Source organism: Rana temporaria, chromosome 8 (assembly GCF_905171775.1).
Source record: "Rana temporaria chromosome 8, aRanTem1.1, whole genome shotgun sequence".
Classification (NCBI taxonomy): Eukaryota; Metazoa; Chordata; class Amphibia; order Anura; family Ranidae; genus Rana; species Rana temporaria.
The window spans coordinates 135,567,541-135,580,934 of NC_053496.1; the positions used below are offsets into that span (position 1 = coordinate 135,567,541).

A 13,394-nucleotide genomic window follows, 5' to 3' on the forward strand; every position below is an offset into this window, starting at 1 on the left:
AGAGAGTAGAAAAAAGAATGAGAGAAAGGGGAGAGATAGAGTTTGAACAAAAAAAAAGAGAGAAGGGGAGAGAGATGGAGGGAGAGAGAGAGAACGAAGAAGAGAGAGCGGGGAGAGAGATAGAGAGGGAGAGAAGGAGTGAGGGGGAGAGAGTCTGAACAAAGGAGAAAGAGATAGAAGGCAAGGGGAGAGAGATAGTCTGAACAAAGGAGAGATAAAGAGAAGGGGAGCAAGAGGGAGGGAGAGAGAGAATGAAGGAGAGAGAGGGATAGAAGGATAGAGGGGAGAAGAAGAGGAGAGAGGGTGAAGAGGGGGAGAGAGATAGGGAGAGGAGAGAGAAGGAGAGGGAGGGAGAGAGAGGAAGGGAGGAAGGGAGGGAGATAAAGGAGAGAGAGGGAGGGCTAGGGAGAGGAGAGGAGAGAGTGAGGTGGAAGGAGAGAAATAGAGAGAGAAAAGAGAGGAGAGAGAGGGAGAATAGGAGAGGGAGGGGATGTTAGGGAGGGAGGGAAGGAGAGGGAGGGAGGGAAGGAGAGGGAGGGAGAATAGGAGAGGGAGAGGAGGATAGGGAGGGAGGGAAGGAGAGGGAGGGAGAGAGGGAGATGGAGGGAGAGAGAGGGGGAGAGAGGGAGAGGAAAGAGAGTGGGAGAGAGAGGGAGAGGAGTGAGGGGGGAGAGAGAGAGTCTGAACAAAGGAGAAAGAGAGAGAAAGAGAGAGAGAAGGCGAGGGGAGAGAGAGAGTCTGAACAAAGGAGAGAGAAAGAGAAGGGGAGCAAGAGGGAGGAGAGAGAGAATGAAGGAGAGAGAGAGGGAGAGAGATAGAAGGAGAGGGGAGAAAGAGCGGAGAGAGGGGGGGAAGAGGGGGAGAGAGATAGGGAGAGAAGGAGAGGGAGGGAGAGAGAGGGAGGGAGGAAGGGAGGGAGGGATAGGGAGAGGAGAGAGAGGGAGGAATTATGAGAGGAGAGAGTGGGATAGAAGGAGAGAAATGAAATGAAAGGGAGGGGGAGGATAGGAAGGGAGAGAAGGAGAGGGAGGGAGAGATAGAAAGGGTGGGAGAGAGGGGGAGAGAGAGAGAGAGGGAAGAGAGATCGGGAGAGAGATCGGGAGAGAGGGGGAGAGAAGAGAGAGAGAGAAGAAGAGAGGGAAGGAGAGGGAGAGAATGAGAGAGAGAGAGGGAATGAGAGAGAGAGAGGCAGGAGAGAGGGGTGGAGAAAATAGGGGGGAGAGAGAGAAAGAAAGAAAGAAAGAAAGAAAGAAAGAAAGAAAGAAAGAAAGAACAATTGAGAGGGGGCGAGAAAGAGAGAAAGAATGAAAGAAAGAAAGAAAGAAAGAAAGAAAGAAAGAAAGAAAGAAAGAAAGAAAGAAAGAAAGAAAGAAAGAAAGAACAAGGGAGAAAGAGGGAGAGATTGAAGGGTCAAAGGGTCAGAGAGAGAGAAGAGAGAGATGGAGGAGAGAGAGAGAGAGAGAGAGAGAGAGAGAGAGAGAGAGAGAGAGAGAGAGAGAGAGAGAGAGAGAGAGAGAGAGAGAGAACAGGAGAGATATAAAGCGAAGGTAATGGAGAAACAGGGGAGAAAGAAGGGGAGAAAATTAGAGCAGCCGAAAAAGAAAGAGGAGGGAGAGAGAAACAAGTAAAAAAAAAGAAAGAGAGACAAAGAGAGATGGAAATAAAGTGGAAAAAGAAATGGAGAGACAAAGAGAGAAAAGAAGAGAGAAAGAAAGGGAAAAAATGAGGAAAGAAAGAAAGAAAGAAAGAAAGAAAGAAAGAAAGAAAGAAAGAAAGAAAGAAAGAAAGAAAGAAAGAAAGGAGTGGCGATATAGAGAAAATTGTTGCAATAGGTATAGGAGGAGAGGACAGAGGTTGATGGAAGAGAGAAAGAGAAGGGAGAAATAGAGCACGCCCTGTTTTAATGAACTCTTAAGTTTTGCAGAGAACACACAGAAGGGATATTTACTAAGACTGGAGCAGAGAGAATCTGAAGCAGCTGTGCATGACAACAATCAGCTTCTACCTTTTACAGTGTGATTGCACATTTTTTTTAAAAGAATTACTATCATTTATTTAATGCAAGGCTCTGCACGATTTAATACTAATCGAAGTATTTAGGTTTGCCTTCGAATTGCATCATTTTGGTAAAGCTAAGTGTACACAGATTGTACAGTGTATGACCAGCCTAGCTGAAGCTAGATGCTGGGCGGCTTACTATTCACATCGGCTCCAGTTTTTTAGTAAATATCACTAAATAATTTCACACACACAGCCACAGGTATCTGTACACATTCCACCTCGCTATTTACTAATATTGCATAAAATACATCTTTCAGTAATACATATTCACACACACAGGAAAACGGTCGCAGCCTATTTTCTGCATTACACCCAGCAAATCTTGACTAAAGGCTTCTGAAAAGTTTTGTTGTTGAGTTGTGATGCTGCAAAGTGTAATTGTGTGTTGAAGGCAGGATTGTAGTTTGTATCACTGTGCACGAATAAGGCTTCCATAGGGAGGAGTTAGAATGGAGAAGAGTGAAGGTGGGCAGGGAGGGAGAGGTGCTGGGGGCCGATCTCGCTCTAACACTAGTGCCTTTGTCCACATGACAGGCTGGTGACTGCTGAGCGCTTCCTTCAGCAGCGGGAGCGGGGAGAGGACCATGGACAGCGGCACACACGTCAGTACACAACTCACACCACCTACAATGGCAGCAAGTTCAGCGCTCCCCTCTGCTCCCGACACTACTTTCTGATCCATTGACTCAAGCAGGTAAGCACTTTTCATTCATATAATAGGCCAATTAATACAAGAGGCTTTTAAAGTTTTCAAAGTCTAGGAGCCATTGCGGTTGAATATTGTTTGAAATGAAATGGTGAGGACACTTGGCACCTGTCCTCATCGGAAGAGAACACTTCCAGTAGTGGCTGAGGATGGAATACCAATACTTTGTGCTTTCTGTAGACACATTATTGTTTTCTCTTACTCTACTTCTCTTGAGTGCTCATCAGTGGCTCATTTTACCTTCACTTTTGCAAAGCAGATTGGTTGGTAATGGCAAATGAAATAAATATACAGAACAGAAAGAATGAAACTCCTTCACAGGGACAGCCAAATAGCTTTTCAGTAGCAGCCTTCATTGTAACAGAGTCCTCTGCTAATTCAATTTGTGAAGATTCCTTGCTTTGAACTGGATAGCAATCCGACTGATGTTTTCTGTGGTTCATTTTCATTATTAATGAGGCTGATCTCTCATCATCAGCAACTTTATCTGATAAGCATTACTATTTAGATGCCTTCCAGGATGTGTTTGGTGGGATCACAGCACAACAAATATTTGAAACAATAATAAGAGTCTATTTGTGAGGACAGCAGTTTTCGATTACTAAAAATAATACTTTAGAAGATGCCGGAAAAAGGTGATTAATTAATTAGAATTATGAGGTCTTCCTCCTATTAAAGTCTTGTATATAAAAAAAACATGTTATAACCTGAATACATCAGCCCTGCTGTATTGCAGGCTCTATTGAATACATCAGTTCTGTTACATTGCAAAGTTTTGTGGAGATAATATAGATATGTAAACGTGTATTTTTATTGATGCAAATACTAATATCTATTTTGCATACTTGCTTGATCTATATGTATTATGGCATGCACAAGTGAGAACTACTTTTGGCATTGCTGAAACTAAAGATCTAACCTTGTCATTGTCATACATTTAAAGAAGATATTAACAGCCAGGGGCGGACTGACCATTGAGTCACTGCCCGAGGGCCCCATGCCACTAGGGGGCCCCATCAGGGTTGCCAGGCTCAGTAAAACCAGGGACAGTATGTAAAAATCTATGTTTTTTTTAGATCTGTCCCTGATATGTCCGAAACCGACATGCTTTTGATGTGAAAATCCCGAGGTTTTAGCTGCCCCACCTCTGCACTGCCTCCTAGCGTGGTGGCCATCTGTAAGCCCAGGGGCCCCATAATCTTCTATTGCTCGGGGGGCCCATCAGTTGTCAGTCCGCCCCTGTTAACAGCACTGATCTTTCTAAGGCCAGCATTTAAGAAACCACAAGAGTTACAGTCTGGTTGAAAAAAGACACAAGTCCATCAAGTTCAACCAATAGAAGGGGGAAACAATGATACAATCTTATATATACAATCCTATATATCCACAGTTGACCCAGGGGAAAGCAAAACAAAAAACAATAAAGCACGATCCAATTTGCTCCAGCAGGGACAGTGTTAAACTATGAAATATAATCAGTAAATTTAGTCTAAATATTTGGATGAAAGATGTATTATTTGAATATATTAACTTTTAATTTCTGTACTGCTGAGTACATGAAACTGTGATAACACACATCTTTCCCACATACTGTCTTGTGTAAAACAGCGGAATGCTATATTCTATAATGTTCTCTTTAGAACAGTGGTTCTCAACCTGGGGGTCGGGACCCCCTCGGGGGTCAAATCCTGGGCTGTTCCTGAAGCCTGCACTGTTCTTCCAGAAAGAGAGATGATAAGAGGGGGAGGAACAAAAAAAAGGGAGCAAAAGGAAAAAAATAGAGAGCAAGAAAGATAGTTAGAGGGAAAGATGGAGGAAAAAAACAAGGAATTATGATAGAGATAAAAGGGAAAGAAAGGAGAACAAAGAGAAAATGTACCATAAGGGGTTTTAATACTGTACGAGTGGAAGGCACTCAGAGAGCGCTAAATGTCCATGGGTTAGGGGCGCAAATTACTTATCTTGCCTTGGGTGCTGCCAACCCACGCTACAAAAATAATTTTACTGTTAGGGGCCCCCACAACTTGGGAAATTTTATCAAGGGGTCACGGCACTAGAGGTTGATAACCACTGCTTTAGAACATTAATCAGTTCATAGGCCCATCCAAAGCCACAAAATGCACGGCCAAAGAGAAGTCAATCACAGAAGGCCTGTATTATCAAGTACATTTTTACCAGCTATATTAACAATTGCAGATGACCAAAATTTAAATCATATACTCGCTGACTATTGTCTTATAAAATAGATACTGACCAGATAGAGCAATCGGCCCAACACGTATTGTTGACCCACCGCCGTAAAGGGGTGATTGTGGGTCCACGGAGTCCGGTAAGGGTATTTCATCTTTTCTGAAGTTCCTGGGATTGCACTTTTGAGGGGAACCTTCCATGCTGACCTTGTTTCATTATCATTTTTCACAGTGTATGGACACTTAATATTAGTTTGATGTGGACTGACCGTCTTGAGTTTACCCTGAGCTTTTCAGAACTACTCATCATTTCACTGTTTATGAACATTTATTTACCATTTTCTTTATTTAGAGGGGAGTCCTTGCTTTGGACACTCTTCCTATTATTTCACAGTGTGTGTCATAGGTATTAAGTTATAGCACTTTAGGGAGTTATCTCCTCTTCGTTGACACAACATTTCTCACTCGCCTTGGGGGCGGGTTCTGTATTGGCGCTGCACTTTATTTATTTATATAAGACTCTATGTTCAGGCCTTAAAAAAGGTTACTTGGAGAGCAGAATCGTTATTTTTTTTAACTCCAGTCTAAATTTCTAGACAACACATTACTACCTATTGTTAGCTTAAAAACTTTATTCAATTAGTGAACAAATGCTTAGTGAACAAATGCAGCAAAATATTTGATTCCAAGATATTGGCAATCTCCAGAAAGCCCAGCGATAAGGCCCCGTACACACGACCAAGTTTCTCGGCAGAATTCAGCCAGAAACTCGATCGGAGCCGTATTCTGCCGAGAAACCCGGTCGTGTGTACACTTTTGGCCGAGGAAACCGACGAGGAACTCGTCGAGCCAAATAGAGAACATGTTCTCTATTTCCTCGTTAGTCAATGAGGAAACTTGGCTCGCTGAGATCCTCGGCAGCTTCACAAGGAACTCGACGAGCAAAACAATGTGTTTTATCCGTCGAGTTTCTCGGACGTGTGTACGGGGCCTAAGAGACTGGGTTAAAAGGGTAGAGTTTATCTACAACATGGAAGGAATTTATCACTATGGAGAAGGATAAAAATAGGAACATTTGTAAATATATGGTGGAGTTGGATAGAGTTTTATGAGGACAAGAAAATACTTTACGTTGGTGGGAGTTTGAAAGGAGAAGTGAAGGGCATAGAGGAAAATAAAACAAGTATATCATATGTTAAAGAAAAAAAGAGGAATGATATGTGGAAGGGGAGGGGGGGGTGCAGAGGGAAAGGGGGAAGATTGTGAATTGTGAATGAACTATTTATATTTTGTATAATTTGAAAATTAATACAAATTTTATAAAAATGTAATACATTTAAAAAATTTAATATTTAAAAAACAAAAATAACAAACAGTGAACACTATTGTTGTAAAAAATATGTTTTTGCTACTGAGTATTTACTGTACATAAGTCAGGTACCAGATGAAGCAAGTTTTCTTAGATACTTGTTAAAAGGCTTCTAAGATTCAACAAAAGTTGCTAAGTGTGACATGCAATTCCCTGGCCATGGATCAGAGAACACAACCAAAGACCACTATTCTTGATAAAACAAGATAATGCAGAATGCTTTGCTTGCTCAAAAGAATCCCAATGTGGTATAATGTTACTCCTAGTGCTCAAAATATACTTGTCTAGCCAGAGAATAAATGAAAGTAGACAAATGTATAACTTAAAAGGACCCTGTAAACAAGCTGATCGATCCCTGTCGTGCAGCTACATATAACAATGCTTTTACTTTGCAAGACCTTCTCCGCCCAATAATGAATATGAAAATACATTCTATCTATCCCAAGGGTGGAATGAAAATATATTACTCAGTCTCCTTTGTCTATTCATGACTTTGTATGTTTATGTTTCGTGATGTTGACTGCTGTATCTGAAGACATTTCATTTCTTTCTAAAGCACGAGTTGCAGACTGGCTCCACATTACTATCTTTTTGATTAGAGTACCAAACATTTATTTGAATCATAAAGAGCGGCATCATAAAAAACTTGCAAAATCCTCCTTGTTTTTATTTTGTTGATATGAGGGTTCTGCACTTTCTTTGGTTTTGTATTTAATAAAAGGAAAATGGAATGCATGCTTAACCACTTCCATACCGGGCCTATTTTGGCACTTCTCTCCTACATGCAAAAATCATATTTTTTTTGCTAGAAAATTACTCAGAACTCCCAAACACTATATATATGTTTTTTTAGCAGACACCCTAGGGAATAAAATGGCAGTCATTGCAACTTTTTATCTCGCACGGTATTTGTGCAATAATTTTTCAAACGCCTTTTTTTTTGGGAAAAAACGTTTTTTATGAATTCAAAAATAACAAAACAGTAAAGTTAGCCCAATTTTTTTATATAATGTGAAAGATGAAGTTACGGCGAGTAAATAGATACCTAACATATCACGCTTTAAAATTGCGCACACTCATGGAATGGCGCCAAACTTCAGTACTTAAAAATCTCCATAGGCATCGCTTATTTTTTCTTTACAGGTTACCAGTTTAGAGTTACAGAGATTTAGAGTTACAGCGATTGCGGCTTTGTTTACATTCCGGTACCCGGGCGTGACGTTATAACATCACGCCCGGGCCTCCGACGATCATAGAGATGACTGGTGACCACCTGGTCACCAGTCATCTCTTTTCCTCCCATCCGGTGCCGGCAGATCGTTTCTCCGGGTCTCCAATGGCACGGGAGAGCCCGGAGAAGCACCGGATGGTGGCGGGAGGGGGGGCGTCCTGTCCCGTCGCCTATAAGAACGATCAAGCGGCAGAACTGCCGCTATGATAGTTCTTATGGTGCACAGAATCGCCGGTTGAAGAGATGGACATCTTTCAGATATCCCCACTCAAAGTCCAGGACGTCATATGACGTCCAGCGGTAGGGAAGTGGTTAAAGACAGCAGTCAGAATAAAGCCATTTCAATAGATTTTTTATAAAGACAATGTAAATCATGAGCTCTGTATTTTACAAAAATATATGTTTTTTCTGGGTCAGTGATTCCGAAAGCTTTGAAGCCACTTGATCAGGATGATGGCCAGACAACATACATTTTCAGGAATAGGTCAGCAATGGCAGCCTTCAGCCTGTAGAAGTTTTCTTTTAATAGGGCAGTTTTTGGTTGCTCTAGTTTACTTCTTTATGTCCAGTTATTTTTGACATAGTAAAAATATTCCAATAATCAGAGTTACATTTACAATTTGGCACTAATTGATCTGTGTAGGGCTAGTGGAAAAGGAAAGGAGCCAGCATCAGAAGATCTTTTTTCTTTGTTATCAATCAAAATGAAATTGGTAGTGGATGCAGATCTACTAAGAAGAATCAAAATACAGTGGTCCAAGAAATATGCAACCATCTCCCTTTTCTTTGTGTGATGTTCTTTGGATTTGTCAGGACCAGCCATAGGCGTGCGTACAGGGTGTGCCAGGTGTGCCTGGGCACACCCTAATCACCCAATGTGAATTAGCATTATCCAGGGGTGGCACTGGGTGGGTGGTTGGGAGTCCCAGTGGCCAGTGTAAATGCCCCCATTATATTAAAGGCTAGGTTCATCTGTAGGAACACATTACATCTATACTTAGGATGTAACAAAATATGCTCCCAATCAACTGTCTCCCATCATGTGCATGGCCGGACTTACCATTGGGCTTGTCTGGGCTCAAGCCCATGGGCCCCACCCAATAGGGGGCCCCGGACTCAATCGCGGCAACCCCCCATTCGCGGCAATCGCAGCAACCCCCTCCTGCAATTTCGTGGCAATCGCAGCAACCCCCTGCCGCAATTTTGCGGCAATCCCCCGTTCGCGCCAATTTCTGCAGCCCCCAGCCCCCCCGCTCAACAAATTCGATGCTCCAGCTTACAGCTGTGTAAGGGGCCCCAAAACTCCTGAAGGCAGCCCTAGGAAGAGGTAAGAAATCCGTCCAGCGACTGCCCCCCCCGGTCAACAACTTTGATCGGTCGGTCGGCGGTAACAACCCCCCCTGCTTCTCTGCTCCAGGGGGCCCCTTCGATTATTAAGCCCAGGGGCCCCCACCACCCCAAGTCCTGCCCTGTTCATGTGTGTTTGAGCTTTGGGGTGCACACCCTAATATAATAGACTGCGCACACCTATGGGACCAGCAGTAAAGTCCTGATTTGATTTAGAGAAAGAGACCGCCACTCCAGGCAAATGCAATAAGCAATCAATGTCCTCCTCGAAAACTGAGGACTGCCAAAAAATCAATGAAAGGAATTAATGGACAGCCGCACACCAAAATGAACCTAAAAAGGTCGCCTTTATTGGTGTAAAAAGGATAAAAAGCACTACAAAACACAGCACAGCAAGCAGTGGGGTAAAAAACTGACGCGTTTCGCACACATAGCTATGACTAAGCACTGATTGTTTGTGCGAAATGTGTCAGATTTTTTACCCCACTGCTTGCTGTGCTGTGTTTTGTAGTGCTTTTTATTCTTTTTACACCAATAAAGGCTATCTTTTTAGGTTAATTTTGGTGTGCGGCTGTCCATGAATTCCTTTCATTGATTTTTTGCCTGATTTGATTTAGACAGAAAGCATATTGTAAACTAAAGCACTGCTAAAAAGTCAGTGAATGTAATTGGACAACCAGGGGTTAGGAAGTTGTGAAATATCTGAAATAATATATCTATGATACACAGAGACATACTGGGCAGAGACTACAAGCTGTGGCATCAGTGGGTGGCAATGGCTTACTATGAGGCAGTAGGACTTACCAGAGCTTCTGATGGTTCTTCAGCAAGAGACAAATGGACACACCCAAATTACTAGTCACATTTAAGGGTAGAAACACCACATATGTGAGAATGGGACAGATCATGGCAGAGACAATAAGTGATAAGCAGGAAACATACAGCAAACAGCAAGAGGAAAGCATAGAAAGGTGTGTCCAGGAAAGATAGCATACAGGTAGATTCAGTACAAGACATGCAATCCATACATGTAGGAACATGGACAGCAAGTGGATCCTCACAGGGACAGTATACAGTTTCATATTAGCTCAGCATAGAAACCTAAGATCATGCCGCCTCGAATAGCACATTCTGCTTTCAAATCTCAGAACAGTAGTGACTGATGATAAAAGACATGAAGACATAATTATCACTTGCCATCAAAATACAGCCCTGTTGGCAAACAAAAACAGAAAACATATAAAAAAATTATTGCGGAGCTCTGCTAATTACAAGAGAGCAACATTTTCCCAATGTATACTGCAGGTCTGAAAGAACAGGTCCCCATCAGGTCTGCCCTGCTGTTCACAGCACACAGCATCGGATGGATCTATAGCTGCTATTTAGTCCAGTAGTGCTATTAAATCTGCCCACTATCATCCACTATCAGTGCCGGCCCAAGACATTGTGCTGCCTCGGACCAAAAATGAAATGCTGCCCCCCCCCCAGAAAAAAAATCACGCCAACCAAAAGGCCCCCACATTCATTATTTTATATCATGATAACTAAAGGGGACCCGTCATGGCTCTATACATGTATAAAGGAGTATAAAGAGGACCTGTCATTGCTCTATACATGTATAGGAGTATAAAGAGGACCTGTCATGGCTCTATAAATGTATATAGGACTATAAAGAGTACTTGACATGGCTCTATACATGTATAAAGGAGTATAACGAGGGCCTGTCATGGCTCTATAGATGTATAAAGAGAACCTGTCATGGCTCTATACATGTATAAAGAAGTATAAAGAGGACCTGTCATGGCTCTATACATGTATAAAGGAGTATAACGAGGGCCTGTCATGGCTCTATACATGTATAAAGGAGTATAACGAGGGCCTGTCATGGCTCTATACATGTATAAAGGAGTATAACAAGGGCCTGTCATGGCTCTATAGTTGTATAAATAGGGCCTGTCATGGCTCTATACATGCATATAGGCGTATAAAAGGACCTGCCATGGCTATATACATGTATCCAGGAGTATAAAGGGACCTGTGAATTGCCGGCGGCCACAATGTCTTTTGCGCAAACTAATCAATGTATGCTAATTGTGTTTTTTTTTTTGGTGCCAAAAATATGTAGAAGAATACATATTGGCCTAAACTGAAGAAAATAGTTTATTTTTCTAAATTTTGGGGATATTTATTATAGCAAAAAGTTTAAAAATATATATACTTATAGCACAACAAATAAAAACCGCAGAGGTGTGATCAAATATCACCAAAAGAAAGCTCTATTTGTGGGGAAAAAAGGACATCAATTTTATTTGGGTGGCGGAACGGGCTGGCGGGCATCAGTATGCTGCCCCTTTAAAAGTGCTGCCTGGTACCCATGGTACAACCCGGTCCCATCATAGGGCCGGCCCTGTCCACTATTGATTGAAAGGTAGATCTGATGGAGAACTAATCTCTCAGTTCCCCATCAGGCTCCGTTCACCCAGTTACTCAAGTCATTTTCCAAATATGGACATTACCAGAATTACTAGTAACGTGATAATAAAAACAGTCAGCAGCCATATAAAACATAAATTTCAAGTCAAATTTTTTTTCCTTAATTAGCTAATCTGCATAAGTACCATAAAACCTTGTTAAATTATGAGTACAATTTTTTTTTTTTTTTTTATATGCATAATTGTTAATTTATCATCCTGTTGTGTAATTGTTGAATAGCATCTTCACTGAAATGCACTGTTATTCTTTATAGGCTGAACTTACTTAGAGAATAAGCATACCATTTTTGCTGCTTTACAATGCCAGTATTAAAGAAACCCACACTGGAAAAATCAGAAAGCAAAGGCTCACAAGATGCAGAGGTAAGATAACTTTTTTGCATGTCTGACTGAATACTGAGCCTAGAAAAAAGATTGAATTTCTGTATTGTATACATTCAATTTTCTGGACGCACAGTGACATTATAATTTTGCGTAGAGAACTGTTAAAAAAAAAAAATATATATATATGTAATAAATAAGTAGTGCTGCGCTGTGTGATAGGGTAGATGAATTAAAGAAAAGACAGTTGCTATAACTAATATCTGAACATCAAAGAAAAAATATCAAAGAAAAATAATACTTGCTGATATTGGTGATACAAATGACATCCTCCAATCAAAAATACAGAGTGCTCAGGGATATTAAATCGACACATGCACTGCTATATAGTAGCAAAACTAAAACAACACACATAGGTGATAATAAGAGGGAGTGTCCATGCAGAAAAACAGCAAAAATGAATGCTGTTTAGAAGATCAAAATATCAAAGAAACAATCAACAATAAAGTGTTGGTGCTAATGCCTGAAATATTCAGCATGAAGGTGGTGCAGAGCAGGAATTCCAATATCCTTTTGAAGTTTTAATGAGGGTGTCCCCTTACCCTACTGCTGTAAGGTAACAGCATATATTATATATATTTTTTTAAATTGACGCTCTATTTTTGTTTATAGCGCAAAAAATAAAAACCGCAGAGGTGATCAAATACCACCAAAAGAAAGCTCTATTTGTGGGGATGCCAATTTTGTTTGGGAGCCACATCGCACGACCACGCAATTGTCAGTTAAAGCGACGCAGTGCCGAATCGCAAAAAGTGCTCTGGTCTTTGACCAGCAATATGGTCCGGGGGTTAAGTGGTTAAGCTTCTTCTTGAAGGCCAGATGGTTTTCTTCCATGCGGATGTCCGTGGGTAGAGCGTTCCATAGCCGGGGTCCTTGGACTGTGAATCTTCATGTGGAGGAGGTTTTGGTTAGTTGACTGGAGGGGGCGACTAGGGGTGTAGTGCTTATTTTCTCGCATAGGTATTGCGGAGCATTTCCTTGTGTGCATTTGTGAGTGAGGCAGAGGGTCTTGAACGTAACCCGATCCTTCACGGCTAGCCAATGGACGGTCCTCAGGGACGGGGTGATTGATTCCCAGGTTTTTTCTTCCCGTTACTAGTCTGGCTGCTGTGTTCTGAATGACTTGTAGGCGTGAAATTTGGTATGTCACGATTTAAGAACAGAGCTACAGAAAGGAGACGGGTTTGTTCTGCACATTTAGTAATTAAAGCTTTCCTAACCCACTTTTTATAAATGGTGGCCAAAGCTACATGCATTAAATGCTAAGAATATTTTGGAATTAAAAGCATTCACAGATGTTCATTTTATACAATATACAAAAATATTTCAACCCAAGATGATTGAAAAAAGAAGGGGGCTACAGGACCACACTCTATATATAGCGTATCAAAAAATATATATTTTATTGGATGATCAACATGGTTGGTGAACAAATACAAACAGGAGGCTAAAAAAGTGTAACAAGACCTGGGTAAGTCAATATCCAAATCTACACTATTATATACAATACAGTATAGAGTATCTCACAAAAGTGAGTACACCCCTTACATTTTTGTAAATGTTTTATTTTATCTTTTCATATTGACAATACTGAAGAAATTACACTATGCTACAATGT

General features: G+C 41.3%; 1 protein-coding gene across 1 annotated transcript in view; it reads left to right on the forward strand.

Moving 5' to 3' along the window:
* The first annotated feature begins 2,565 nt into the window (after positions 1 to 2,565).
* Positions 2,566 to 13,394, forward strand: part of CHAT (choline O-acetyltransferase) — a 136,851-nt gene continuing 126,022 nt past the window's right edge. The window contains exons 1-2 of the mRNA XM_040320731.1: positions 2,566 to 2,755; positions 11,650 to 11,758. Of these exons, the coding sequence (XP_040176665.1) occupies positions 11,696 to 11,758 (63 nt within the window). The 5' untranslated portion in view covers positions 2,566 to 2,755; positions 11,650 to 11,695. The remainder of the gene's footprint in view (positions 2,756 to 11,649; positions 11,759 to 13,394) is intronic.